Source organism: Gossypium hirsutum, chromosome A11 (genome assembly GCF_007990345.1).
Source record: "Gossypium hirsutum isolate 1008001.06 chromosome A11, Gossypium_hirsutum_v2.1, whole genome shotgun sequence".
NCBI lineage: Eukaryota > Viridiplantae > Streptophyta > Magnoliopsida > Malvales > Malvaceae > Gossypium > Gossypium hirsutum.
The window spans coordinates 17,231,476-17,258,856 of NC_053434.1; the positions used below are offsets into that span (position 1 = coordinate 17,231,476).

Below are 27,381 nucleotides of genomic sequence, written 5' to 3' on the forward strand. Positions count from 1 at the left end.
TACAGCTGATGTTACACAAAGAGTTGCATTAGTAGTTAGGGGTCGAGGGACTAGTCGAGGTGATTCAGTTTTAAGAGGTGGATCAAGACAATGGAGTGAAATAGTTGCTCATCAACTGGAGGCCAGAGCGTTGGCTCATGCTTATGTTGTGTAGACACGAGGTGAAGGAGATGCTACCGATGTATTAGCAGGTATTTTTTTGTTATTCTCCACACCTATTTATTCTTTGATAAATCATGGTTCCTCTCATTCGTATGTTAATACTGATTTGGTCAAACTCGGGAGTATTAAATTAAATATGTTAGTAGTAGCTATGTCTATATCAAGATATGATATGATGTCGCGTACACTATCAATGACACTTTCGAGTCCCACATCCCCTGATTAGCCAACACTTACGGCGGGATGCAAGATATGATATCAGTGTCATTGTATGGCATCCATTTAAACTGAAATGCACAATTGTAACACGAAATTTTATTTTACAAATTATTGCATAATTAATATAGGTTCGAAAGAATAAGTAACTAACATCGACTTCCAAGCATTGATCTAACAGCAGTGTAATATCTTCATGCTCCTCGGGTAGTCCCACGTAAGTCGGCCCATGGTTCCATCTATAAAAGCGATATGTTAGTTCAAACATATAATAAATAAAAACATTTACTATACAAACTACAAATATGTGGAAATGGTAGCCCCCACCATGCTTACGACTACAGCAGGAGCAAGCAGCCACTGATTGACATCTTATCCGGTTCCGTGGCTCGACACAACTCCCAGTATAACATGGCCAACACAGCTGATCTCCAATTGAGTTGCCCGCATTCTTTGAAGTTTACTAGATGTAGTAGCCATCATATGTGCACCAAATTTCGAGATTTATCAAGCATTAAAATGCCCTTAATTAACTAAAGGATGAATGTTCGAACATATTGTTCTTTGAGGGCCTCGGTCGTGTGCAAAGGAAGTTTTTCAAAAATTTTCGCCAACCAATTCATCAATATTCAACCACCATCAAACTAGTTCGGAAACTTCCCCAATAATGTCGCATAGAGATCCTCTTTACCAAGAACGACCGCTGCTTCTGTGACGGTTGACCCATCCACCAGTAGACCGACTTATAACGCTATGTCCTCCAATGTGATTGTACACTCGCCGCAAGGAAGATGAAAAGTGTGTCCCAGGCCTCCATCTTTCCACCAATGTGTTGATGAGTCTAGGATCGAGTTTGCAACCCTGAGCATACGAGACGTATACAAGAATTTTGCCTCTTGCAAATAACCATGAATTTTGGTGATTGGAGGCTTTGCCAAATTATGTATGAACGCCTCCAAAACACAATCATCTGTCTATTTATAATGACAAAAAATTTATTTTAATTAAAAATAATAATTTAAATTGAATTTAATCGAAAATGGTGAAAATTAAATTTCGTCTTACCATTACTGCTTGAGCATCAGAAATGTGATTGTCGTTGAAATGAATTAGAGAGGTTGTCATTTGTGAAAACTTAATCCAAACGAATAAAATACAAAATAATTTAAAAAATTAATATTTTTAAATGAGAATATCGAAAAATTTAGAATAAGAACTTGAGAAAATTGATAGAGTTGAGAGAGTTAGGAGATTAGAAAGAATTGAGAGAATAGGATTGTGAGTGAAAAATAAATAAGTTGGGGGTATTTATAGGTAAAAAAATTTGATCGTTGCCCCCTTTTTAAATTCTTTTACCGTTACATGGCCAAAGTTCAAAAAGGTGTTGGATTTGCATGTTGAAGGAGCTGGGCGTGCTATCCGTTTCTCTCTCCAAAAACGGTCTATTTTCCTAAACTTTTTTTAAAAAAAAGTTTTATAAACCTAATTTAAAAAAAATACGACATATATGACTAATTTAGCCAAGAAAATAATCTAAAAATCTAAAAGCATAAGAAAATATTTATCCACGTGAAATTTTGGTAAAATTACGTGAAAATTTCAAAAATTTTACGTAACTTTTCGTAAAAAGAAATTTGACAGCAACTAAGGGTGATTAAATAAAAATAATAATAATTGGGTGACATTTTGACCGTGGTAATGATATTAACTGCTTTAACTAATTTTAACTTGAAGGTATATTATTTCCCTAGCTACTTGTAGAGGATAGGTTGGCAGACATCCCAGGAGCGATCGTTGTGGCATTGCAATCGTGGAAGTATGCAATTGATAAATGAAAGATCATGTCATGCGCAAGTTATTTTAAAGTACAACTTTTATGAGGGTTAGATAAGTGTAAGTCGGTTATTATAGCCCAACATGAGCAAACAAATCAAACATCGAGGCACAGGCAAGCAAACAGGATCACTCCACAACTCAGAATGGTGGGTGGTGAAGTTAAAGAGATCCATGCAGTGATGTTCCCCTATTTTGCTTTCGGCCACATTAGCCTATTCATTCAACTCTCTTTCCCTTCATGGATTTAGAATATCTTTCCTCACGCCTCCTAGTAATGTATTACGCATCAAATCTTCATTTCTTGTCACCTCAACCATCCAAATCATCCCCATCCAGATTCCCAAGGTCCAAGACCTTCCACCTCATCTCCACAACACCTCTGAGATGACACCTGCAATGCACGAGCTCCTCAAGGAGGCCTTGGATCTCATGCAGCCTCAAATCAAACCTCTCCTCTCAGAGCTCCGACCCCAACTTGTCTTCTTTCATTTCGCCCATCATTGGGTTCCCAAACTCTGCTCTCAACTTGGCATCAAGACGTTTGCCTTCTCTATCTTATCTGCCATCTCTGGAGCTTACGTTACTGTCCCCGCAAGATTTATTGGAGTTGAAACTGAGGACCCCACCATTGACGATCTAAAGAAGCCACCATGCAGCTACCCGCAAACCTCTTTTACCTCTCTCAAAGCGTTCCAGGCACAAGACTTGTCTTATGTTTACAAGAGCTTTAATGGTCGCCCTGCGGTTTACCATAGAGCCGTTGACGGCTTCAACAGTTGCAGTGCTATACTTTTGAAAAGCTGCAACGAAATGGAAGGTCCTTACGTTGATTTCATCAAGACCCAATATCAAAAGCCAGTTTTATTAACTGGTCCACTTACTCCAGACCCACCCTCCGGTGTGCTCGACGAGAAATGGGCAACTTGGTTGGCTCAACATCCACCCAAGTCTATCATATTTTGCTCTTTTGGTAGCAAAACGTTTCTCAAATATGATCAATTAAAAGAACTGGCTACTGGTTTGGAGCTCACAGGATTTCCATTTTTTTTTTGTTGTGAACTTCCCGGGTGGTATGGAAGCCTAGGCGAAGCTTGACAGGGTCTTACCAAAAGGGTTCATGGAGGCGATTAAGGGAGGAGGGGTTGTCTACTCGGGATGGGTCCAACAACTTATGTTGGCACACGAGAGTGTGGGTTGTTGCATTTACCACTCTGGGTTTAGTTCCATTATGGAAGCTTTGATGAACGATTACCAGTTGGTGTTGCTGCCATTGAAGGAAGACCAGTTCTTGAACTCCAAGTTGGTGGCTGAAGACATGAAGGCGGGTGTGGAAATGAGTAGGAGAGAGGAGGATGGGTATTTCTCCAAGGAAAACATTAAGGAGGCTGTGGAGACTGTGATGGTGGATGTAGACAAGGAAGCAGGCGTTTCCATAAGACAGAATCATATAAAATGGAAGGACTTTCTGCTGAATGCAGAGATTCAGGACAAGCTTATTTGAAATTTGGTTGAACAGTTGAAAGCTATGTTGTAAAATTAGGTTTATATTTATTACTTTCTCTGTTTCAGTAAATCTACATATTCCTATGGAGACTTAAGATATACATAAATAAATTAATTAAGGATAAAATATGTATGCTGTTTTATATTTATCTATGTATTTCCATCCCCACTTTCGTTATTTGAAATAAATAAGCTAATCTTTATTAATTCTGTTTTATTCTTTTAGTGGTTATTTTTTTTCAACTTCAAAAGAATTGTTAAATTTTATTTAAAATTATATTTCGATTAGTAACTTTTAATAGTGATTAATCTTATTAAATTATTTTAATTTTATCATTAAATTGTTAACTTCCATTAAGCACCTTAATTCAAATGGTTAATTGATAATATAGATCATGAATTACATTAAAAAATCATTTTGATATTTTAAAAAAATAACAATGATTGCTAAAAAATTAAAAGTCTTAAAAATAAATAAAAATTCATATAAAAATTAATTATGGTGAGGAAAACTAAAATTTTGCTGCTAGTTTTTCCATATCTAATCTCATCAAAACTCAGTCTTAAAACTTAAAAAAAAAAAAAACCATTAAATAGTCATTCACTTTGATCTTACTCGCTGCTTTATTGTTTTGCACTTTCTTTGTCTTTGGTTTTCTCTTTTTCCATGCAGACGTTTATATTGATAATATGGTTTTCTCTTTTATATTTTCGTCTGAACTTGATAACTTCTTTAATATTAAGATTTGAATTTTTTTTTTGTCCAGCTCAACACGAATTGACACACTTTTATACAATTTTTCATTAGAAAAAGGAAAAGAATAATCCTATCGAAAAAGAAGAAGGGTATTCTCATTTCTCAAGATACTGAATTTAGCCATTGAAATAGTTTAGGTTTATGAAAATCCTGATTGTTTGATAAATTTACGATAACATGTTAATTTGCATGATATTTTGTATTTAATTCGGTTTGTTTCTGAATTAGTCCCTGCTAGATTAATGCTTTTATATTTTAATCTTGTCAGGAATGTAATTGGGACACTAAGAGACAAAAATAAGTAAAAAAAATGATCAAATTAAAATACAATCAATGAAATGAGGTTGAATCAAAAATGCAGAGAAAGCTAAGAACTCATTAGATTTTTTGACATTGTAAAAGCCAAAAATAGAAAAAAAAAAATCTTATTTTATTTTTTATTTAATTTTATGTTAAAGTGGTTAAGATCAAAATTAATAAATTTCATGTATATAAATAGGTCCTTAATGTACTTAGGGAGACACATCTAATTTTACATTTGATTTCAATTTCATGTATATAAATAGGTCCTTAATGTACTTAGGGATGCATTCTGTTTTCATTCTTTTATTTTTTTTCAAAATTGGTCTAATTGCTTTCTAAGTACTTTTCTTTCCCATTCTTCACCACCATCCTCAAATCCCATTTCAAAATCTACAAAGCATGAATAATTTCATGTTTCACTAAATTCCATCTTAGCTTTAGGTCGATGTTCTTTCCGGTCGGAAATCGTGAGATACGTATTCGTGCTAAAAATCTTTCCAATCTGTATTTATTTTTTTTCCTAAGTATCAGGATAGACAACTCATCCCATAAAGTTAAACTTGATTTCAAGTCAAAGTGCTAAACTTGATTTCAAGTCAAAGTTCACGTTGGGTTGGAGTCGTGTTTGCTAACAGTTGGAGAAACGAGTCGGTTGTGCTGTATTTGAATCTCTGAGAACAAATCAAGGAAGAAGTGATCGGGTTTAAACAACCCACGCGGTTGAGGCCGTTGATTCGAGTTGGGTTCTTCAGAGCGCAAGGTTGTCGGAATCTTGAATCAGGAACACATGTATCTCGGTTAGATAATCGGTAAGGGTTAGTTTGCAGGTCGTATCGAGACCAGCTACGAGAGGAAGAACTGGTGATTAGGACGTTCTTAACTGCTATAATCAGCTTATCGTTTGGAGGAGAAGATTAATTTTCAAGGATTGATTCTTAATACGGAATCTATCGAGTCTAAGGCTAAGGCTTATTATTTCTGTTTGCAAAAGTCTGAATTTATTTCCCGATCTAAATTTATTTCTAATATTAATTAATTGTTTATTTACGTTGATTCAATTATTTACTTTCTAACCATTTTCAAAATCCCCAGATTTATTTGTTAATTTTTTTTACAGGTCTGTTTGGAGTCGTGGGCACAACCTTTGTCACGAACTTCGACACGAAAAACGTTCTGTTCACAAGATAAATGCAGAAGTTGATTATAACATCCAATTCCTGTGGACTCGACCCTACGACCACTCTTTACTACTATTTAAAATTCTTTTTATAGGAATTATTTTTGGTGGTTTTGACACCCATCAATTTATTAGTGAGTTTTTGTTAAAGGATGGGTGTATTGTTGATAAAACTATTCTTTTAAACGAGTAAAAACTGGGAATCCAAGAGTAGGGGATTTTTTGTGACAATTTCAAAATAAATGAAAAACTGCATCCTCATCATGGTTCACGTTGAAAGAACAAAATAAAACAATACACTTTAATTTATTTAATAAAAGTCAAGTTGAGGGTTTAAGTTTGGGTACTAATATTGGAGAATTTGTTAAGTTCATACTTCAAATTAAAGATGAATATTTGATTGAATTGAATCGAATGAAAAATTTTCGAGTGGACGAATTTTATTTTATCATTATAACTCGATTTTATATTTTCTCAAATCGAGTTTAGTGAGGTAGAATTCAAATCAAATTGAATACATTAGTTCGAGTTAAATTTTAAAAAAAAAAACTTTGATGTTTTTTATTTTTATGTAATCTTTTTAAAAAATATTTTTATTTAAATGTTTTAAATATGATCATATAAAGAAAAATGGAAGTAAGAATGAGAGGATTTTTATTTTTGGGTAAAGGTAAAAGATTTTTGGGAGTAAAAGAGGAAGGAAAAGTAAAAAATTTTGAAGAGAAGAGAGGTTAAAGTATTGGTGGGGGCAGACCAAGGGGGTTGGGAGAGGAATAGTTTAGTATTCGATTTATTTGAATTTAAAAACTCGACTTGATTTAAATTTAAAATTAAAAAAATTAAATTGATTCGATTAATTTGATTTGAATAATTTAAAGTCAAGTCAAATTAATTTTTATTCACTGATTTAACTCTTTTTAAAAATTATTTTTTTAAAATTTTACTGACGTCTCATTTCATCATCATTTTTATACATAGGATGCCACATATCATCTCTTGGTTTTTGCCGTAACTCACGCCAGTATCATTAGTGATAAAACCAATCAACTTAATTTTTGCTAATCTTTTTGCTTGAAAATATAAGCAAAACCTTTTTTATATGTTACGAAAACAAAGAAAAGGATAATTACCATGGATATATTAAATGATTTAGAAATAAATATAATTAGATTAAAAAGTTCAATATATCATTTTGTACTTGAATTTGACATTTTTTTAATGTGGTATTTATAATATTTTTTTGTTTAATTTGATACATATATTTGATAAAAGTTATATACTTTGGTACTCAAAGGTAGTAGTGTTAACTTTTTAGTGTTTAATCCTAATTTTAGGATTGATTTGATGAAAGTTAATTGCTAATATTATTAGATTTAAATTTTTTTATAATTTTGTTAAGAGAATAAATTTATTATTAATTGGGAATTTGTTTAATTTTTTGTTTAATTTTCAAATACAGTTCGATAGATGTGATTTAATTCCGATTTTGGGTATGATTTAATGAGAGTTAATTCTTAATATTATTAGCTAATTATGAATTTTGATAAGGTAAACTCTAAAACTAAGCATAAATACTAAAAGGTTAACATTGTTATTTCAAGTACGAAAATGTATAACTTTTGTCAATTTTTATGAAATATGAATACCATATTGGACCAAGACATAACATAGGGATAATATTAAAAAAGAATGTCAAACTGAGATACTAAACTATACATTAAACTCAAGTTGAATGGAATGTAATAGAGATAGGTGTGCGAATTTAGCTCTCCCTCTCTCAAACCACATGTAATACCCCGAAAATTTTTACAGTAAGATATTATTCTTGATATAGTAAAATAAGGAAATAAAGTGACAAAAAGAGAAATTTTGAGTTATGTCAATATTGAGAAGTATATTATGATATATTAATTCAAGAAAGGACTAAATTGTAAAAGTGAGAAAAGTTTTGTTGCACAAGAGTAAATACTCAAAATTTGAGGGGTTAAAGTGTAAATATGAAAAAATTGAAGGACTAATAGTGTAAATATTTTAAGGGTGGAATGATCTAGAAACTAAGGAAAATGAATGAATTAGGACCAAATTGAATAGGTGAAGAACTATGAGGGACTAAATTGTAATTTTACCAAATTAAATGATGACTCAAGGATAGAATTTTAAAAGATAATAAAGGGCAAAATGATCAATTGGAAGAGAGAGAAATATAGAAAGTAATGATATGTTGATGATATTTTATAATTATTTAATTAGATAAATATTATTTTAATGAGATATTTTTATTATTTTATTATTATTTATTTAGTATAAAAGGAAGGAAAGATGAAGAATTTTCATCATCTTTCCCATGCACTAACGTGAGAGGAAGAGAGAAAGAAAGAAAGTTTTACTTTCTTTACAATTTAGTTCTTCTATAAAAAATTCACCATTTTCACCCAAAAATCAAAAGAATTTCCATAGCTACCAAGAGAGAAAAATGTTAAGGTATGGGAAGTTAAAATATCAAGTTGGATTCAAGAAATGGAAGCTGAAGGAGAGAGAAAATCAAGATGAAGATTGAAATCAATAGAACAAGGTAAGAACATCATGATTTCAATATATTTTTAAGTTTGATATTATTGAAAAAGCATGGGATTGATGTTAATGTAGAGTTTCCTTACATATGGTCCTATGTTCTTGATATGTTAGTGAAGAGAAAATAAGAGAAAGTGATGAGAAATAGTATAGAGAAAGAAAATAAGAGTGTTATAAACATAGTAATTAATATATTGCACTAAAACAGTTTTGGACAGCAGTAGTTGTCTAACTTTGAAAAATGAACAAAAATTTTGGAAATTTAATTAGAAGTTGAATAAAATATGAAATTAAATTTTATTGAGTCTAGTTTTTCATAGAAGAAACGGTGTAAGAAATGAAATTGTAAATTGTGAGATATAAAAATTTAGTTAGACAAGGTCAGAATGATTTCGGGTTTCCCTATTCTGACTTTGGAAAATCATAAAAAAATTGGAGAAAAATAATTAGGGGCTTAAATTTATATGCTTAGAATTCTGAATGAGTCTATTTTCAATAGAAATAAATGGGAACATCATTTGAATACTGTGCGAGGAGATAATTAATTTTTAGTGAAGAAGGGTCAGAACTGTCAGACGGCAGAATAGAGGTGACTTTAAAGAATAAACTGTATTTATTTGCTAAACCAAAAATTCTGACAAGTTTATGATAAGAATATATGTGAGTCTGGTTTCAGGAAAAATTAGCGGATCCTAATTTGGAGTTTTGTAGCTTAAGATATAAATAATTTAGAGACTATGACTCAAGTGAACAGGTTGATATGAACATAAAAGTAAATAGTAAATTATGTATATATCAACGATATGGAATGGAGAGGAGGAGGAGGAAAAATATATTTGAATATTCATCTAACATGGGTTTACATTAAAAATGGCTAATTTGCATGTTTTAGACTCAGAGACTAAATTGAATAAAAGAATAACTGTAGGGACAATTTTGTAAAAATGTCAAAAATGACCAAAATGAAGGGAATGAATTGTTTTGTTGATTAAATTAATAAATTGAATGAAATTATTAATTTGGACCAAGATTGGGTGAAAATCGAGGAAAATGAAAAATTTACCAAAATGCCCCTGAATTTTGATATTTCTGCAATTTCGCCAGGTAAGTTCGTGTAACTTAAATTATATTCTTAAATACTTAAAATGTATGTTATTGATGTGAATATGATTTAAATATCCTTTGTATGAAAATTGATGAAACATTCATATATTTGATAAAAGGGGAAAAAAAACCCCGGTTGAATGAAAGGAAAATTCGATGGATCTCTGAAAAGGAATTGACGATAAAAAGGATCTAGCCCTGACGAGTGATCCTATCCTGATATAGCCCTCCCGAAGAATACGTGTAAAATGGATTTAGCCCGAACAAGTAATCCGAATTAGGGTCTGAATTTAGCCTGGACTGGTAATTCAGATCCAAGCTCATTAGAGTAATTGTCGTTGCAGGGGATTTAGCCTGGACTGATAATCTCGACAATGCTCTATGAGTTTATATTATAGGGGATTTAGCCTAGACTGGTAATCCCACTGTAAGGATGAGGTTCTATGGAGTGTGCTTTCTGAAATGAAATGTGTAAGACCATGGTTGAAAGATACAATGGCAACGTGACATGAAATGAATAAGGCCATGGTTGAAAGATACCATGACAACGTGACGGGAAATGAATAAGACCGTGGTTGAAAGATTCCATGGCAACATGATATGAAATGAATAAGACCATGGTTGAAAGACACCATAGCAACATGACGGGAAATGAATAAACCATGGTTGAAAGAGACCATGGCAACATGACAGAAAATGAGTAAGACCATAGTTGAAAGACACTATGGCATCATGTCGAAGATAAATAACATCGTGGATGAGAGACTCCAATACATCTGTTGAACAACTAATATTCAAGTAATATGTACTAGATGACGAATGGTTATATAAATTGGTTATACAAAATGGTTGTGTGAAATGTTTACAAGAATTGGTCATATGGAAATATATGTACAAAATAGTTGTATGAAATAATTAAGATAGATAAATGAAATAAGTATAGGTACATGGAATTTAATTTATGTTAAGTTTAATATGAACTATTATCGAAATAAATATACATAAGATATATGGAAATGATGGTGCATGAAATATTGATATAACGAAATGAATGATATATGCTTATGAAGAAACGGTAAGAGAATAATATGTTTCGTGACATGTACATATATGATTATCTTTGATATGTTGATACATGGAAATTATGTAAGTTGAGACTATTATTAAACTCAAGAGTGATATGTCGAGAAAATAGGTATATTAATATTGAAATTATATGAAATATGTACAAGTATACTAACAATGTTATTGTTTGATACTTAGACAAGTGCCAAGCTATTGATTGAACGGTAATATATTTATTTATGTGATGCATTGAATCAGTAAGTATTTAATTGAAATTTTTGTTAAATGATATGTAAATTCTAATAATGCCCCGGAATCCTATTTCGACAACGGATACGGGATAGGGGTGTTACACAACATTTGTTTTGTTTGTTTGATCGTTGGGGCATAGGGCATTTTGGAAGTTTTCTGTTGCTTGTAAATTGTCTTTTCATTATTAATGGATTGATATTTTATGGTTTTGGGGATTTGATCTTCAATTTCAAATTTATACTGGAATAGGTATTTGATCTTCAATTTCAAATTTATACTGGAATAAGTTTTGGGTTCTTTGTAATAATTGCACCATAAACTAAAAATTTATTTTAGTTGATTTGATAAATAGTAAAAGTTTAAGGGTTAAAAAGAAATAAAAAAATTAACTTTTAAAAAGAAATTAGAGGATAAAAAAAGAAATTATACCAAAAGAAAAAGCATGCAGAACCTCAACCTGAATTCATTTATTTCGGGACCCAAAATTGCAGCATGCAAAATTTTCCAGACTTTGTCGGCAAGAATTAAATTCCGGAAATTCATTTATTTCGGGTTTTGGTTGTCCCTAAGCCTTTTATTTTTTGGATTATGTGGATACGTGTAAATATGAAAAATTAAAATATATTTTTATTTTTTGAAATATAAAATAATTTCATCTTAATTATCTTAGGGTTAAAATCTAATTTGCCCTTCAACTTGTTTCAAAAATACCTAATTGGTAGTTGAACTTTATTTTTATACCTAATTAGTACATGAACTTGTATTCTGTTACTTAGATTGATACATCTACATTAACACCATTAGTTTATGTTGACATGGTATTGATAGTCAATCTGTTGGTGACACGTAGCAGCTTCTTAATATGACAGGTGACAGATATAAATTTTTAAAAATACTTTAAAAATAAATTAATTAATAAAAAAGTAAATGTTTCTTTCACATCAAGAATCAACCTAGACAAAATTTTATACTTTTTTGAATTAACTTATTTATTTTTTAAAAAATTATTTTTTATTTATTTATGCTCGTCAAGTGCCATATAAGCTACCACATGTCACTACTAAATTGGTTGTGAGTGCCATATCAACACAAACTAACGGTGTTAGTGTAAATGTATTAATTTGGTTGACGAAATACAAGTTTAAATATCGACTAGATCTAAGAAAAAATCAAGTACTAACTAGGTACTCTTGAACAAGTTGAAGGGCAAACTACATCTTAACTGATATTTTTGTTATTCGAGTCATACACCAACAATCAAAGAACAAGGATTACAACATTTTCTTAAAAGCCCGACTTATTCCTTATTTGATATTAAATAATAAAACATAAAAAAAGACCATTAAAGACATTAAATTAAATACATATAATAAAAACTTTAATTTGTATTATATTTATTTTTTAAAGTATTTTTTTTGATATTTATAAAGTTAATAAATCATTACATTGTTAAGATGTTATATTAAACAATTATTTTTATTAATAAACTTGTTTATTATTCATGTAATATTTATTTTTATTAATTAATACTAATTTATAAAAAAATATTTGTTTAATTATTATACTCAATAAATTTTAAAATATTTATTATGTAATAAAAATATTATATAATTTTTTATTTTTTTAAGAAACAATAAGCTAAAAGTGAAATAACAAAAAAAAAAATAGTGAGGAAAGATTGCAGAGACAATGAAGGAAAGCAAAATGTAAATAGTCATTTTTAACTGGCCTGTTTTTCTTTAACTGGAACCTTAACGCCAGTCACAAATTGGACCAGATGTAAATAAAAACAATTTCAAATCCCATTGAAATGGAATATTCTCTAAAAATTCCTCCTAAAATAAAATCCGAATGGAGCCAAAGATATTAGAATTGTAATGAGAAATCCTATCATGCTTTTTTTTTCCCAATAACGTAATTTCAAAAAGAAAAAACTAATTATAAAAACCATACGTGAGATTTTTTACCCTATAATGTAGACTATTTTAGATACGAGTCAGTATCCAACCTCTTTTTGTATTGATATATCAATACAACTTATTATTTAACAAAATCATTTAGTTAATCTTAATTTCAAGTATATCTAAAAATATTAAACACAAATTTTTAGGGCCAAGTCGGTAAAGTTCATGCATGGTCTATGATATGGCAATGAAATACATGGTGAGCTAGACAATCATTACCAAAGCCTTGCATCTGCTCGAGAATCACAGACATTTTCCCTTACCTGCATATACCGTCGGCACACTGCACACAGTGAGACAAATGAAGGGAGAAACATTTGCATTAACCAAGATCAATATTCAAGCTATAGGGTGAAATTTCCTACACTCGGAAGTGATAGAAATCTGAAAAACTTCCCAGGAGCTTTCCCGGGAAAGATTTTGCCGATCAATACAGGCAAAGCTTAGATTAGACAACAATAGAAGCTATGAGAGTGCTAAATGGATCCGACTTTACAAAAACAAATTAAATAAATTACAAATTCTCTACAGGCCCTTATTAGATTATCCAACCAACTCAGTCAGAGGGTATAACCTTGCTGGAAGGGTGAGGCCACAGCCAATAATTTTGACGAACTGGGAGATTAGGCTGCAATGATGCGATTGCAAACCCAGCAGATTGTGGAACTCCAATTGGTGGATGCTGAATCGAACTGCCACGAAAAATTTCCACCGCAAAGAAGGGGGAATATAAAATATCATGTCATCATCATTGGTAGGACAGTGATGAATGTAATGCACAAAAGTGGTGACAAATACATTAAGATACTGTAATAATTGAATATGCTAAATGCATGAATGAGAAAATTTATTTCTCATGTACGGTTAAATTTAAATGGTAAACCAAACCACTACATCATTAGAGAAGTAATTTATAAAGTGCTAAAGGTAAAATATATTACACGAAAAATCCAGGGACCATCACATATGTCCAGTTAAAGTATCAATACACCTAACCGTCACTCCTAGAGTCTCTGCATACACCAAATATAAGACAAGTGACGCCAAAAGAAAGAACTCACCTAAATGAGAGAGACAAGGAGGATTCAACTGGTGTGTGAATTCCATTTTGATCAGGAGTAAGCAATGACCAAAAAACTGAGAATGAAAAATACCCACGGACAATTAGTTGCAAAACATTATATTCTAAGCAAGAAAGGGAATTAAATAACTGATGAAAATTGTTGTTTGTGGAAAGTTCACAACAAAAAGGTAGCATTAACTCAAATAAACCATGGTATTCAGATTAACGTTCAGAATAAAGATCCATTTCTCATTCATAATAGCTTTATGCATCACTATTGTCAATTCCCCTTTCCCTGAGTCTATTTCTGAAGAGAATATTTGAGGATCATATGAATTTACCTGATTGCTCTGGATGATCTTTCAGACTAGGACAAAACAGTATATCCTGCATTATGAAGTCTAGTTAGGCATATTTCTGGAATGTAAACAAATCCACATCAAAGATAAATAATAGCCAAGAGAAACTTTGTTAAGTACAGCTCTGCTGAACTCACCTCTTCCATTCGCTGAGAGCCATTATGGACTGCCTCTGCAGAAAATAAATGAGTCAGGTTCTTAATTCTAAAAATAAAAGTAAACCCCTCGACAAAGACCTGGCAGAAAAGGATACAAAGAGAGAAAACGCACAGAAATGCTCCAACAAATGGAAGTGTATCCATAAATAGCATATCAATAGACTTCCTCAACAATGGTGCTCTTATTGGATCTTAAACCAGATCCAGGATTAATGACGACATGGTCGATCCACAATCACCCAGAAGATGGAAAAGGATGTCTATTCATGCAATATGCATATTTATGCAGTTGATGGTTAAATTTGAGAGGCAACGGTAGCTAAAAAGGACAACAGTCTACTGAACCACAAATGCAGGACATACAATAATTTTACCTAATTTTGAAACACTTGGTTTCACAGCAAGCGTCAGGCCCAGAAAACAATCATCAGGTTCAGTGTCGAAATCCCATAGATTCAACTCAAGATTTGGCTTTGACTCTGCAAAATAGTACAAGAAAACATTAATTTGTTGAACCAGAAAAAAAGAACATAAATCGTTATCTAATAGTCTCACATGGAACTAGTAGTGAACTTCAAAACTCACCCATGTTGTTTAGCCTGAGCTCAAGTGGATCATGCAGTCGTGGATGAGGAATGCGAGCATCCACCTGTCCAGGATTTTTCAGTAAAAGTGATATAATACAAACAGAAATCTGAAATAACTCCAGATAACATGTATTACATTAAAAAAAGGATGCTGCAATGCCTGATCTGCTGTTGGCCTCCTTAATGGATCCCATGAACAAAGTTGCTACAGACATTCAAAGCAGGGGGTGTAAGATACTATAGTAGATCAAATGTTACTTTACTAAATCCTAGTTAACCACATCATACCATGATTAAATCAACAGCCTCCGGGCCGGCATTAGGAATGATATCTGATAGGTTGGTAGGTAAAATCTGCCCAAAAGTAATGATGATAAATGTCAGATTACAGTTTACTAATTAAGGAATATTTAAGTGTATCAGATAGGATTCTGTAAATATTTTACTGATTACTATCCCTAACTTTAAGGCTGTTTTTTTAGACAGCATCCCTAGAGTTAGTCTGTTTCCTAGAATAGAGTTTCTAAGTTAGGCTTACTATGTGTATAAATATTTATGTAATGTCTTATGAATAAAATGGAATAGAAAAAGCCTGTTCTTAACATGGTATCCGAGCCAGGTTTTTAGCTCAAATTCTGGGATTTTTTTTCTTTGTCTGGCAACTTCTTCTCATTCCCAATCAACCCTCAAGCCTGTAGAATTTGTTCAAAAGAAACATGGCTGAAACTGTCAAAACCAGCAACACTGGAGAAGGGAATTCTCAAGAATCATCTGTTGAGTTCAGTAAAGAAGAAATTGAGAAGTTGAAGAATCTGCTGGGATCATTGGAAAAATCTCCTTCAATAGGTATTAGTGGTTTGGTTTTTTCAGGTATATCCTCTTCTCAAAATTCTAAAATCTCGGATATACCCACAAAAAGTTCTTGGGTCATTGACTCAGGAGCTACAGACCACATGACCCACTCCTCACAAAAATTTGTTTCATATACACCTTGCCCTAGTAGTAGAAAGATAACAGTAGCCGATGGTTCTGTGATCACAGTGGCTGGTCAGGGTGATATTGTTATAAACAAAACCCTTACTCTTAAAAATGTCCTTCATGTTTCAAAACTATTTACCAATCTTCTATCCATCCAAAGAATTACCAAAGACTCTGACTGTAGTGTGGTTTTCTATCACAATCGATGTCTTTTTCAGGAACAGAATATGAGGAGGATGATTGGACATGCTAAGGAAGTAAATGGCCTATACTATCTTGAGGAATCCAGTGGAGAAGTTAGTGCTCTGAATTCCTCACCATTATCTTTCATATCCGAATCTATTAAAACCAATAAAAACCAAATTTGGCTCCATCACCTCCGCCTTGGTCATCCATCGTTTAAAGTCCTTAAAATTATGTTTCCTTCATTGTTCAAAGGATTAACTGTTGAAAAATTCCATTGTGATGTCTGTGAACTTGCAAAACATAAACGTACCTCTTTTCCGGTAAGCAATAAAAGAACATCCGCTCCTTTTACTCTTATTCATAGTGATGTTTGGGGACCATCCACTATTTCAAATATTTCTGGGGCTCGGTGGTTTGTATCCTTTATTGATGATTGTACCCGTGTGTCTTGGATATTTCTTTTAAAACAGAAATCTAATGTAAGGTCTGTCTTTCCAACCTTTTACAACATGATCAAAACACAATTTGGAGCTGAAATAAAAAGGTTTAGGTCAGACAATGCCAAGGACTATTTCAATCAGTTTCTCTCACCATATTTCCAAGAAAGAGGCATTATACATGAGTCATCTTGTGTTAGCACACCCCAACAAAATGGTGTTGCCGAAAGAAAAAATGGTCACATTTTAGCTATTACAAGAGCCCTCTTGTTCCAAAAAAATGTCCCTAACAATACTGGGGGAAGGCTGTTTTAACTGCTACTCATATGATAAATAGATTGCCTACAAAAGTCCTTGAATCTCAAAGTCCTATGCAAGTTCTAGCAAAATTCTTTCCTGATTTTAGTACTTCAAGTAACCTTCCTCCCAAAATATTTGGTTGTGTTGCCTTTGTACATGTACATTCTCAAAAAAGAGGAAAATTTGATCCACGAGCTGTCAAGTGTGTCTTTCTCGGTTATTCTTCCACTCAAAAGGGGTACAAATGCTATCATCCAGCCACAAAAAAATTTTTATGTATCAGCGGATGTTACTTTTGCAGAACAAGAGAATTTCTTTAATCGTCCTTATCTTCAGGGGGAGATCTTATTCACAGAAGATAAGGACAGAGAATTCTTTCTTCTTGACATTCCAGCTACTGTCCAGCAACCAAACACTCACATTCCAGCTCCTGTCCAGCAACCTGAAACAGAGCCTAATACACCCAAATCACAAAGAGGGATTCAGGACACTGCTCGTCCTTTACTGGTTTACTCAAGGAAGAAGGCACCGGTGCAAGTTCAATCATCTTCTCCTCCTATACAACCTGAGGTAATTGCTGAACCTACTACTGAAACTACTGAAAATTTAGATGAATTTCCCATTGCTATTAGAAAAGGGATTAGAGCCTGTACAAAACATCCCTTGTACTTATTTTTGTCTTACAAAAATTTGTCCCATAACCACAAAGCCTTTCTTACTAGCCTAAATTCTATCTCCATTCCCAAAACTGTATCCGAGGCATTAGAAGATGAGAATTGGAAAAATGCCATGAAGGTTGAAATGGAAGCTCTTGAAAAAAATAAGACATGGGACTTGGTGAAATTACCGAGAGGAAAGAAACCAGTGGGATGTCGCTGGGTGTACACAGTGAAGTATAAATCAGATGGTTCTTTGGAGAGGTACAAAGCAAGATTGGTTGCTAAAGGGTACACTCAAATGTATGGAGCAGACTACCTTGAGACATTTGCCCCTGTTGCAAAGATGAACACTGTGAGAGTGTTGTTGTCACTAGCTGCCAACCGAGGCTGGAAATTACAGCAATTTGACAAAAAAAACGCCTTTTTACATGGTGATCTTGAGGAGGAAGTCTATATGGATGTTCCACCAGGATTCGGTCCAAATACAGGACAGGTAGTTTGCAGACTAAAAAAGGCTTTGTACAGACTAAAACAGTCCCCGAGGGCTTGGTTTGGAAGATTTACCAAAGTAATGCTCAAGTTGGGGTATAAACAGAGTCAAGGAGATCACACTCTGTTTGTAAAACACTCATCTTCAGGGGGAGTGACTGCTTTATTAGTCTATGTAGATGACATTATAGTGACTGGTGATGACCTGGAAGGAATGGAGAGTTTAAAGAAATGCCTAGTAAAAGAATTTGAAGTCAAAGAGCTCGGAAAGTTAAAACATTTCCTTGGTATTGAAGTGGCACACTCTCGGGAAGGAATCTTTATATCTCAGCAAAAATACATAGTTGATTTGTTGACAGAGACAGGCAAGTTGGGATGTAAACCAGCAGACACACCCATAGAGATGAATCACAGACTTGGAAATGCACTAGAAGATGCAGCAGTTGATAAAAGTTCATATCAAAGACTTGTGGGGAAGCTCATTTACTTGTCTCATACCAGACCGGATATTGCCTATGCAGTCGGTGTTGTAAGTCAGTTTATGCACAACCCCAAAGAATCACATCTTAGAGCTGTGTATCAAATTCTACAGTACTTAGGGCACGCCAGGTAAAGGAATCCTATTTAAAAAGGGGGAGAATTTAACCCTTGAAGCCTATACTGATGCAAATTATGCCGGGTCTATGGTTGATAGAAGATCAACCTCGGGCTATTGCACTTTCCTAGGAGGCAATCTTGTGACTTGGAGGAGTAAAAAACAGAATGTTGTGGCTAGGTCTAGTGCAGAAGCTGAATTTAGGGCGATGGCTCTTGGAATTTGCGAGCTATTATGGCTAAAAATTATTTTGGAAGATTTGAAGATCAAGTGGGAAGGTCCAATGAAGTTGTATTGTGATAATAAGTCTGCTATCAATATTGCACATAATCCAGTTCAACATGATTGTACGAAGCATGTTGAGGTTGACAGACATTTTATAAAGGAAAAACTAGACAGTGGCTTAATTTGCACTCCATTTGTGTCCACTGATGGTCAACTAGCAGACATACTTACCAAAGGGTTGTCTGGAAAGTTGTTTCAGAAACTAGTAAGCAAGCTGAGAATGGATGATATCCACTTCCCAGCTTGAGGAAGAGTGTCAGATTACAGTTTACTAATTAAGGAATATTTAAGTGTACCAGATAGGATTCTGTAAATATTTTACTGATTACTATCCCTAACTTTAAGGCTGTTTTTTTAGACAGCATCCCTAGAGTTAGTCTGTTTCCTAGTATAGAGTTTCCTAAGTTAGGCTTACTATGTGTATAAATATTTATGTAATGTCTTATGAATAAAATGGAATAGAAAAAGCCTGTTCTTAACAATAAATAAGAATAAAATAGAAAAGGACAGCAAAGATAGCCACCAATATAAAACTAATAAATAATTATTTTTAAAAACCTACCTCTGAATAACTAATATTGATTAGACGAGAGATGTTTGTTGCTTCAGGAAAGGAAGTCCAATCAGGCGCACCCAAAACACAGCATATCTTGTACAGTTGATCTATTTCACTGCCAAGAGGTGAAGGTATTAACCATAAGAAGAAAAATCATGATAAACTACATATCTATCTTTTACTTCAGTGGTAAGTGTTAAAGAACAGAACAGCATGCATAACACCTAAAAATATTTTTGGCAAGTAAAGAGATGTTCTTGCCAAAACTAAAAGACATATACCTTTTTATAGTTATGCATCATAGAACTCATAAGACTATTAAATAGAAGGATAACAGAGATTCCTTCCTCAATATCTATAGTTATGAATCTCTACCCACGAATGTATGCACACAGCTTATTATGCACATGCAGAAAATAGCATGTATAAAGTGGCAACGGAGGCAGGATGCTATGAGAAAATTTCCATACAATATTTTGTGCATAAGGAAAAAAAGATCCTACATATGTATGTAGGATCAATTGGGTTCAGGTTAGAAGGGCTTAAAGGACAAATGAATACAGTAAAACAGAAAAGAAAAACAAAATCAACCATGTTGTGTTCATTTTTTCTGGGAATCGAATGTTAGATTACTAGTTACATACAATCAATCAACTATTATTAACTTTAAGCCATTTGAAGTAACAAGACTAGCAATCATAACCAGATTGCCAACAGAATCACCAAAGTCAAGTATCACAGGACATACCAACTATATGTTACAGGAAACTTTATCAAGACCAAACTTGTATACAAACTTAAGGAATAATTGAAGTTAGCCTATGCCAATAGTATAATACACATTGGGCCAACACGGTAATGGAATAAATGTTGCAAATCAAAGTATTTGCATTGCTTGTATGCTTTTATGCTGTGAGAAAAGATATGATTGCCAGCACAAATGGGTTGGCTTAATCTACATCATTGTCCACCAAAATTAAAAAAGAGAAAAACTCAGAAATAATAAATCACCTTTCACCAGGAAAAATAGGAGATGAAGTAAAAAGCTCCGCTAATATAGCACCAACAGCCCACATATCTGTAAACGCTACTATTATCAGACATCATTCAAGCAAAATATATATGGATAAACCTTAAAGTGACACGAAATCTGAAAGAAAGAAACGACAAAAATCAAACCAATATGGAAAACAAATCATCTGATGCAAGTAAAGTTCTGGATTGGTCCCACAGTATTATAAAGCTACTAAAAGAAGATGCACATATGTACACACACAAAGATAATTAAATCAAGTACCACCCACATACCAATAGCAGGAGTGTAAGAGGAAGATTGCAACAAGACTTCTGGAGAACGGTACCTGACGTGTTTAACCCACAAACCATTAGATGAGAAAAATAATACTGGATGAACAGCAAGACTGCTCCCATATTGTGTGAACATAAACAAACAAGAATGCAAAGTAAATGAGATGATATCCACCACACAATTACTCACCATCGAGTAGAAACATATTCTGTATAAGGAGGCATTGATGATACTTCTCTTGCCAGTCCAAAATCCGCAATTTTCAGAACATCCTTTGTCACCAGCAAGTTCTCTGAAAAAAGCAAATACTTCACTATAAAGATATCCACCATAACAACTTTCAAAATGCAGACATGAAAGGAAGATTTACCAGGTTTCAAATCTCGATGAAAATATCCATTTCTATGCATGTGAGCAAGTCCTTGCAGCATCTGAGACATGAAACTGCGTATCTCCCATTCAGAAAAAGGTTCCTGCCGCTCTCTCATGATTTGGTAAAGATTATGTTCCTAGAAAGAAATACCCAACCTCTTACAATTGCACTTGAAAGGGTTTCATTCAGCTTCATACTTGATGACAGGAAATAATTTATTGCACTATGGATGACCTCAATTGAAGATGCAAATAAGCCAGTTGGAAATGAATTATACAGAAGTACACAATTAATGTATCATTATATTTAAAGGAAAGAGTTATGTTCAATAGTGAGATCAGCAGGCAAAAACAGCCACTTGAAACCTTTATTGTTTAAGAAAAAAATCTATGATATTTTGTTGAAAGAGATAAAAATGGAGATTTTTTTATTTTCTTTGTTTTTTCCCTGGCTGTCTTTGGGAAAAGGGGAGGGGAGTAGCTAGTATCTGCACAACTCTTTCACTAGAATCAATTATAGAATTCTTCAAAAGTGAATCCCTTTCAAATTTTAAAAGCTTAAACATTGTAATTAATTGAACAGATCCTGGTAACCTAGCACCTGCTTAAGAAATGATTCCAAAACGGTATTTGTAACCAAGACATGGACAAGTTCTCTCCATGTTCCTAGTTCCAGTCTAATCAGTCATGTCCTCAAGCTTTGTGTTTACCAAAAATATCAAAAATAAGGCAACTTAAATTATAATTGTGGGGAATGAAGATACAATAGTTATGTGGAAGATAAAATCATAAAACCCATGCTTTGGCAGAATAATCATGTGAAGTTGGAAAAGCACCCTTACCATGTACTCAAAAATGAAGAATAGTTCATTGTTTTCCCTGACAACCTCCTTTAACTTTACAATATTAGGGTGATTTAGTTTACGAAGGACCTGCAGATAATAATTCACTAACTTTGTCAAAGAAAATGTGAAAAGCTTACCTTAATTTCTCTTAGATGAGGGTACACAATAAATGGAAAATGCTCTTAAGATTAAGGCTTATGTAAAAAGCAAAGGACTCTTAACATTCAAAGAAATATTACAACTTACCTTAACTTCTCTTAGATTCATACACTCTTCCCAAAAGTAGAACTTTCTTTTCATTTTCTTAACAGCAACCTAGATTGAAAACATTTACAAAAAGCATGAGGAGCAACAACTCAAGGAAGTTCCACGTTCAGTAAATTCACTATTATCATGAGAAATATAATAGAGTATAAATAGGGAAAAAATAATTCAAGACAGCCACCTACAATAGACTGAGTTAAGTTTTTCCAATCTAACGTCTTCCTCATTACCATTGAGCAGTTGATGAACCCCTTTGAGGCAAGAAACAACAGAATCATTTTCCAAAGTGAACATTTCAGCTCCTAAGTTTTTCTAATATTGTTCATATTATACGTTATATATGTGTGTATACACATATACATATACATATATATGCTCCAATTTTATACTAGAAGACTCAGCTGGTATTCATATATGCTCTAACATGTCAAGCCATGCATGTATCCAACTCCCAGTTTTCTCGTTCTGTAAAGTTATAGTTTTAAGCAGAGAGTTCCTTCTCAAACATGGTCATTAGGGTTTAGAATTTTGAAACCTTATTTTAACTTTTCTAATAATAGGCAGCTCCAAATGTTTGCCAACCCCTCCTACTACAAGGGGGTGAGGGTGGTAGGTATACACAATCAGGTGAATAGACAGAAGGACCATCAACTGTGGTTCAGACACCCTAAGGTAAACAGGAAATCAGATATAAGCTTTAAAGTAACCTCCAGAAATTAGCAGCAGGTACATGAAAGATTGACCAATTAAAAACAAAGAATTCACATAATGGTTCAGAAAGTGACTTCAAAATTGATCCTATATTCATCATTTGCTATCTCCAAGGCATTGAGGTCCGTTCAATCATCACATAAGACCAATATACAAATATCTGGCTTGTCACACTCACAACTAGAAGCAACTTGTGCTGACCTTTCTCATGTTAAAAACTTCTAAGTGAAGCTAAGCATACAACATTAATCATTAAATTAACTTAAATAGGTGAGGTACAAGACTTAAGTTGAATTTCCCACACGTCAAAGGAATTTTTTAACTGCAGCAAAGTATATAATATTAATCATTGAATTAACTTCTACCATACATTAGGAACAAATGAGAAGAACATATGTTAATGATAAATAAAATAAATCATGTAGTTATGTAAACAGAAAGATAAAAAAAGCAACTACTGGAGCAAGTTCCTTACAATCTCAAATGTTTCTATATTGAAGGCTTTGAACACACTACCACAGGTACCATCTCCAAGCTCCTCCGAAATTTTATACCTAAGTGACAAAAGAGAAAGTAGCAAGATCTAGTTACAAAGAAATACAAGCTTCAAATGACAACTTGACAAATTTAACCAATATTAAATGCAGTGCAAGAAACAAACCTTTCCATTCTTGCAGTTGTAGCAGATGACAATCAACAATTTGTCAATGTAGTTCTAGCAACCTCCAAATAGAGGTGTCTACAGTACTGACATAGGCTTGACCACTAGCTTGCATATATGGTTTACTGCTAGACTGTAGCATGAAATGTATGATACTGACAGGAACAGACTTCTCATCGTAAGAATGATAGAATATCAGCCAGAAAATAATCAACATTCTCAACTGCAGCTTCTACAAGCTGCGTCCAGCTCTTATCATCTAAAATCAACGAATCTACAAGACCTCCAATAGAACTCCAGTACAAGTCTTAAACTTCCTGTGTTGATCCATTTTCTTTACACTCAGATTAACTGATGCCCCATATATCAAAACCAGGGTCTGTAAACAAACACAGAATATCAGCATACCTCAGCAAAATTGAATTGCTTTTCATTCATAAATCATGATCTAAAGAAAGGAAACTGACCAACATATTAGACAGAAAGCAATTATTAGAATGAATGTTATAAGGCTTGCAATACTTTTTGAGAAAAATAATACTATCCAAGGAGATTGTAACACTGTGGTGTATAGACACAGAAACAAACGTTGACCGAGGATCATGGATGAAATTTTAGGTGGTCAGAAACAAAAAAAGCCAGCACCAGTCTTTCCCTCCTTACTTGCTTTTACTAATTATCAAAGTGTTCTGTAACAAATTAAGTTCTGGATTTTCAACAAGGAGATTTTTGCAAGAATTACATCCGCAAATTCAAACAGATCTCCTACATGTAAAGCCACCGATACTGTTATTTTTAACAGCTTAGCCATAAATATAAACATCAAACTTAATCATAACACAAATATAGAAGGGGGGGTGACTTGCTTTAAGTCCTCGATCTTTTAAAGCCAAAGAAGATAATCCAATCAATTTGAATTGAAAATAACAAAATAAATCATCAAAAGAGTAGGACCTTTCCCTGAATCAAAAAAAAAAAATCTCCGCAATTGAAATTTGAAACAAGAATTACAACAAGGGCGTAAACAGCAACAAAAAAATATCTATCAGTGATTAGCAAAAGAAAAAAACATATACTTTCTATTTCCTCGAGAAGAAAAAGACGCGTAATTCTTTTTATAAAAAATTAAAATATACAAATCTTAAACTACGAATTTATTATCCAACGAACACCAGAACTCAGTTATGCTTAATTCAATCACATAGGCCATGGCCGAATTAAAATCAGTGTCCTTTTCTTTACCACTTTTATTATTAAAAAAGAGTGCAACATTAAAAGAAAAGAATCAAAAGCTTTCGGAGACTTTTTACCTCTCCGTTTTCTCGGGAAACAAACAGGAAGTAAAACGAAAACTCCAACTGCATTCCAATGTGAAAGAAAAAACAGAGCTCAGCAAAAAAATATATATCGAAACAACGATTCTGAATTCACGAAATTACACAATTCTTAAAACAAAAAAAGAAAGGAAGACAGGGTGAAAGAAATAGATTATACTCACCTTCCTAATGCAAAACGCGTAAACTATCTAAGAAAGAAAAAGAAACAGATCGCAATGCATAAACGACGTTGTTTAAAACAATGAAAAGAGAAGAATTTCAGAGAGAGAGAAAGAGAGCGAGATTTAGATTACTGAAGAAGCCATATGAGAGAGAATTCCGCAGAAGAAGCGAAGGAGAAGAAACCAAGGAAAAATAGAATAGTAATTAAAATATTGTTTTTATTTTTTTAAAAAAAGATAATTATAGTTTTTTCTTTCTTTCTTTCTTTATTTTTCTTTAAAAAAATTGAAAGTTGAAACGAAGAACAATGCTTGGCTGTGGTGCGGAAGGAAGGTGGTCCAGAGATAATATAATATTATTTATTTTTGAAATTACTAAATTGTCCCTACAAAGTTTGATATATTACGGAGTTACATTTTCTTGACGATATTGCCCTGATCGGATGGATAAGGAGTGACGTGGACGGCAACTTAAATGTGCGCGTCAAGTGCGGGACTTAAGCGTCATTAAAGATAAGCGTATGGGCGGTGTTGTCTGTGGGAAATTTTTAAGTGCGGGTTTGGCGTGTGATTGATACGGTTCGGATTCGACCTGTTCCTTTGCGTGATTCGGGTCTAAATTAAGGATCGGTTCCTATTGGGGATTGGAATTTGGAACTGCTGCCCGGGATAGCATAGGCCATTCATGCTATTGAGCTTAACAGCTGACACGTAGAAGTCATCAAACTTGTACTAGAAACTGAATTTATTAATTACAATTTAATTTATCAACAACTAAAAATGTATTTTAATCTTCTAAACAAGTATTAAACTAGTTAATTTATTTTTAAAATGCTTTAAATTTTTGTGATTTTTTTTATCTTTATATGGTTTTACTAGGATTGTAAATGAACAGAATGTTTGATGAACTGTTTGGGAATCGTTCGTATAACGTTCATTTCTATTCATTTATTAATCTAAATAAATGAGTATGAACAAAATTTTTATATTCGTTTAATAAATGAATGAACACGAATAGAGGTGTGTTTGGTTCGTTTATGCTCACGAACAAGCTCGTTTATAAACTCGTTTATTGACTTGTTTATTTATGAATGATATTTTCTTATAAAAATTCCATTAGTATATATTAATAAAATTATCTTAAAACTCGTTTATTGTTCCATTATTATATATTAATAAAATTATCTTGCTTTGTATTTTTTCATTTATAATAAATTATTAATATTTATATTTGACTATTTTATATCTAAACAATAAATGTGTGTATGTATTATTTATTGCTTGTTTGTTTATTATTTATTAACATTGTTCGTGAACATGTTCAATTATATGTTCATGAACATGTTCGTTTTAATATTCGTGAACATGTTCGATTAAGTTAAATGAACATGCTCATAAACATTAAACAAACGAACATAAACACACATAATTTTAAATAAACGAATATGAACAAAAAATTAAAATTCTTAACGAACACAAACTGAACACGAACAAGCTTTACAATAAACAAACGAACATGAACAGAGGTTTGTGTAACGCCCCCAAATTTTTGTTTTTGTGATTGAGTGACACACAATTGTATATTTGCTTTAGTGATTAAATGTTCTAAGTGTGTGTGGGAGGTCCCAAGTTCAAGCCATGTCTTTGACAAATTTTTGGAATTTTTCTAAATAAAGCCTTAACCTTACCCCGTAGGCTTAAGTTTAATTGTTGGTAAGTTTTTAGTAGAATGTGTTTGTTGGTCTGGTGGTTAAGTGGAGTGTTAGTGTGATGAAGGTCTTGTGTTCAAATCTTGGCATGGGTTTTTTTTTTTTTGCTCGTTCATCCAGGAGAGTTTGAGTTGGACTAAAAATCTGAATAGTGGATGTAGTGGGGAGTTTGGTGGAGAGAATTAAGAGGGAAAATATTAGGGGGTTATCAGAATATCCAGTTTGTTTTCCTTTTTTGGGGGGGAATTCGGAAAAAAACTCTGCTCTCCATTTTCTCCATTCTGCCGAAACTCTGCTCTTCCCTCATTTTTTTCTTCTTTCTTTCTTTTCCTTTCGATTCCCTTGTGCATCGTGGGTTGCACATTTCTGTAAGTAAGTTTTGTGCTTTGTAAGTTGTAAATACTAAGTGTTTGGTTGGGGTTTATTGACGTTTTGACGGTAGCATATTAC

At 33.0% G+C, this 27,381-nt stretch overlaps 1 protein-coding gene and 1 pseudogene across 2 annotated transcripts; one reads left to right on the top strand and one right to left on the bottom strand.

The window, feature by feature from the left end:
- Window positions 1–2,266: 2,266 nt before the first annotated feature.
- On the top strand, window positions 2,267–3,748 carry LOC107923454 (anthocyanidin-3-O-glucoside rhamnosyltransferase-like; annotated as a pseudogene).
- A 9,198-nt stretch (window positions 3,749–12,946) lies between these two features.
- Window positions 12,947–25,545, bottom strand: LOC107924266 (serine/threonine-protein kinase MHK). Of its 2 annotated transcripts, none has more exons than XM_016854626.2 (20): window positions 25,223–25,545; window positions 25,035–25,082; window positions 23,725–24,103; window positions 23,539–23,617; window positions 22,335–22,403; window positions 22,086–22,175; window positions 21,242–21,380; window positions 21,061–21,163; window positions 20,871–20,923; window positions 20,574–20,640; window positions 19,569–19,677; window positions 15,366–15,431; window positions 15,214–15,282; window positions 15,076–15,139; window positions 14,865–14,969; window positions 14,470–14,504; window positions 14,315–14,360; window positions 13,972–14,047; window positions 13,485–13,602; window positions 12,947–13,173 (listed from the first exon to the last, which is right to left on the bottom strand). In XM_016854626.2, the coding sequence occupies exons 3-20, from the start codon at window positions 23,730–23,732 to the stop codon at window positions 13,126–13,128; spliced, it is 1,344 nt and encodes a 447-aa protein (XP_016710115.1). In that variant the 5' UTR covers window positions 23,733–24,103; window positions 25,035–25,082; window positions 25,223–25,545; the 3' UTR covers window positions 12,947–13,125. The 2 variants fall into 2 exon arrangements, with proteins under 2 accessions (XP_016710115.1, XP_040937175.1); XM_041081241.1 differs by having other exon boundaries at window positions 12,947–13,193; window positions 25,223–25,535.
- Between the last annotated feature and the right edge of the window lie 1,836 nt (window positions 25,546–27,381).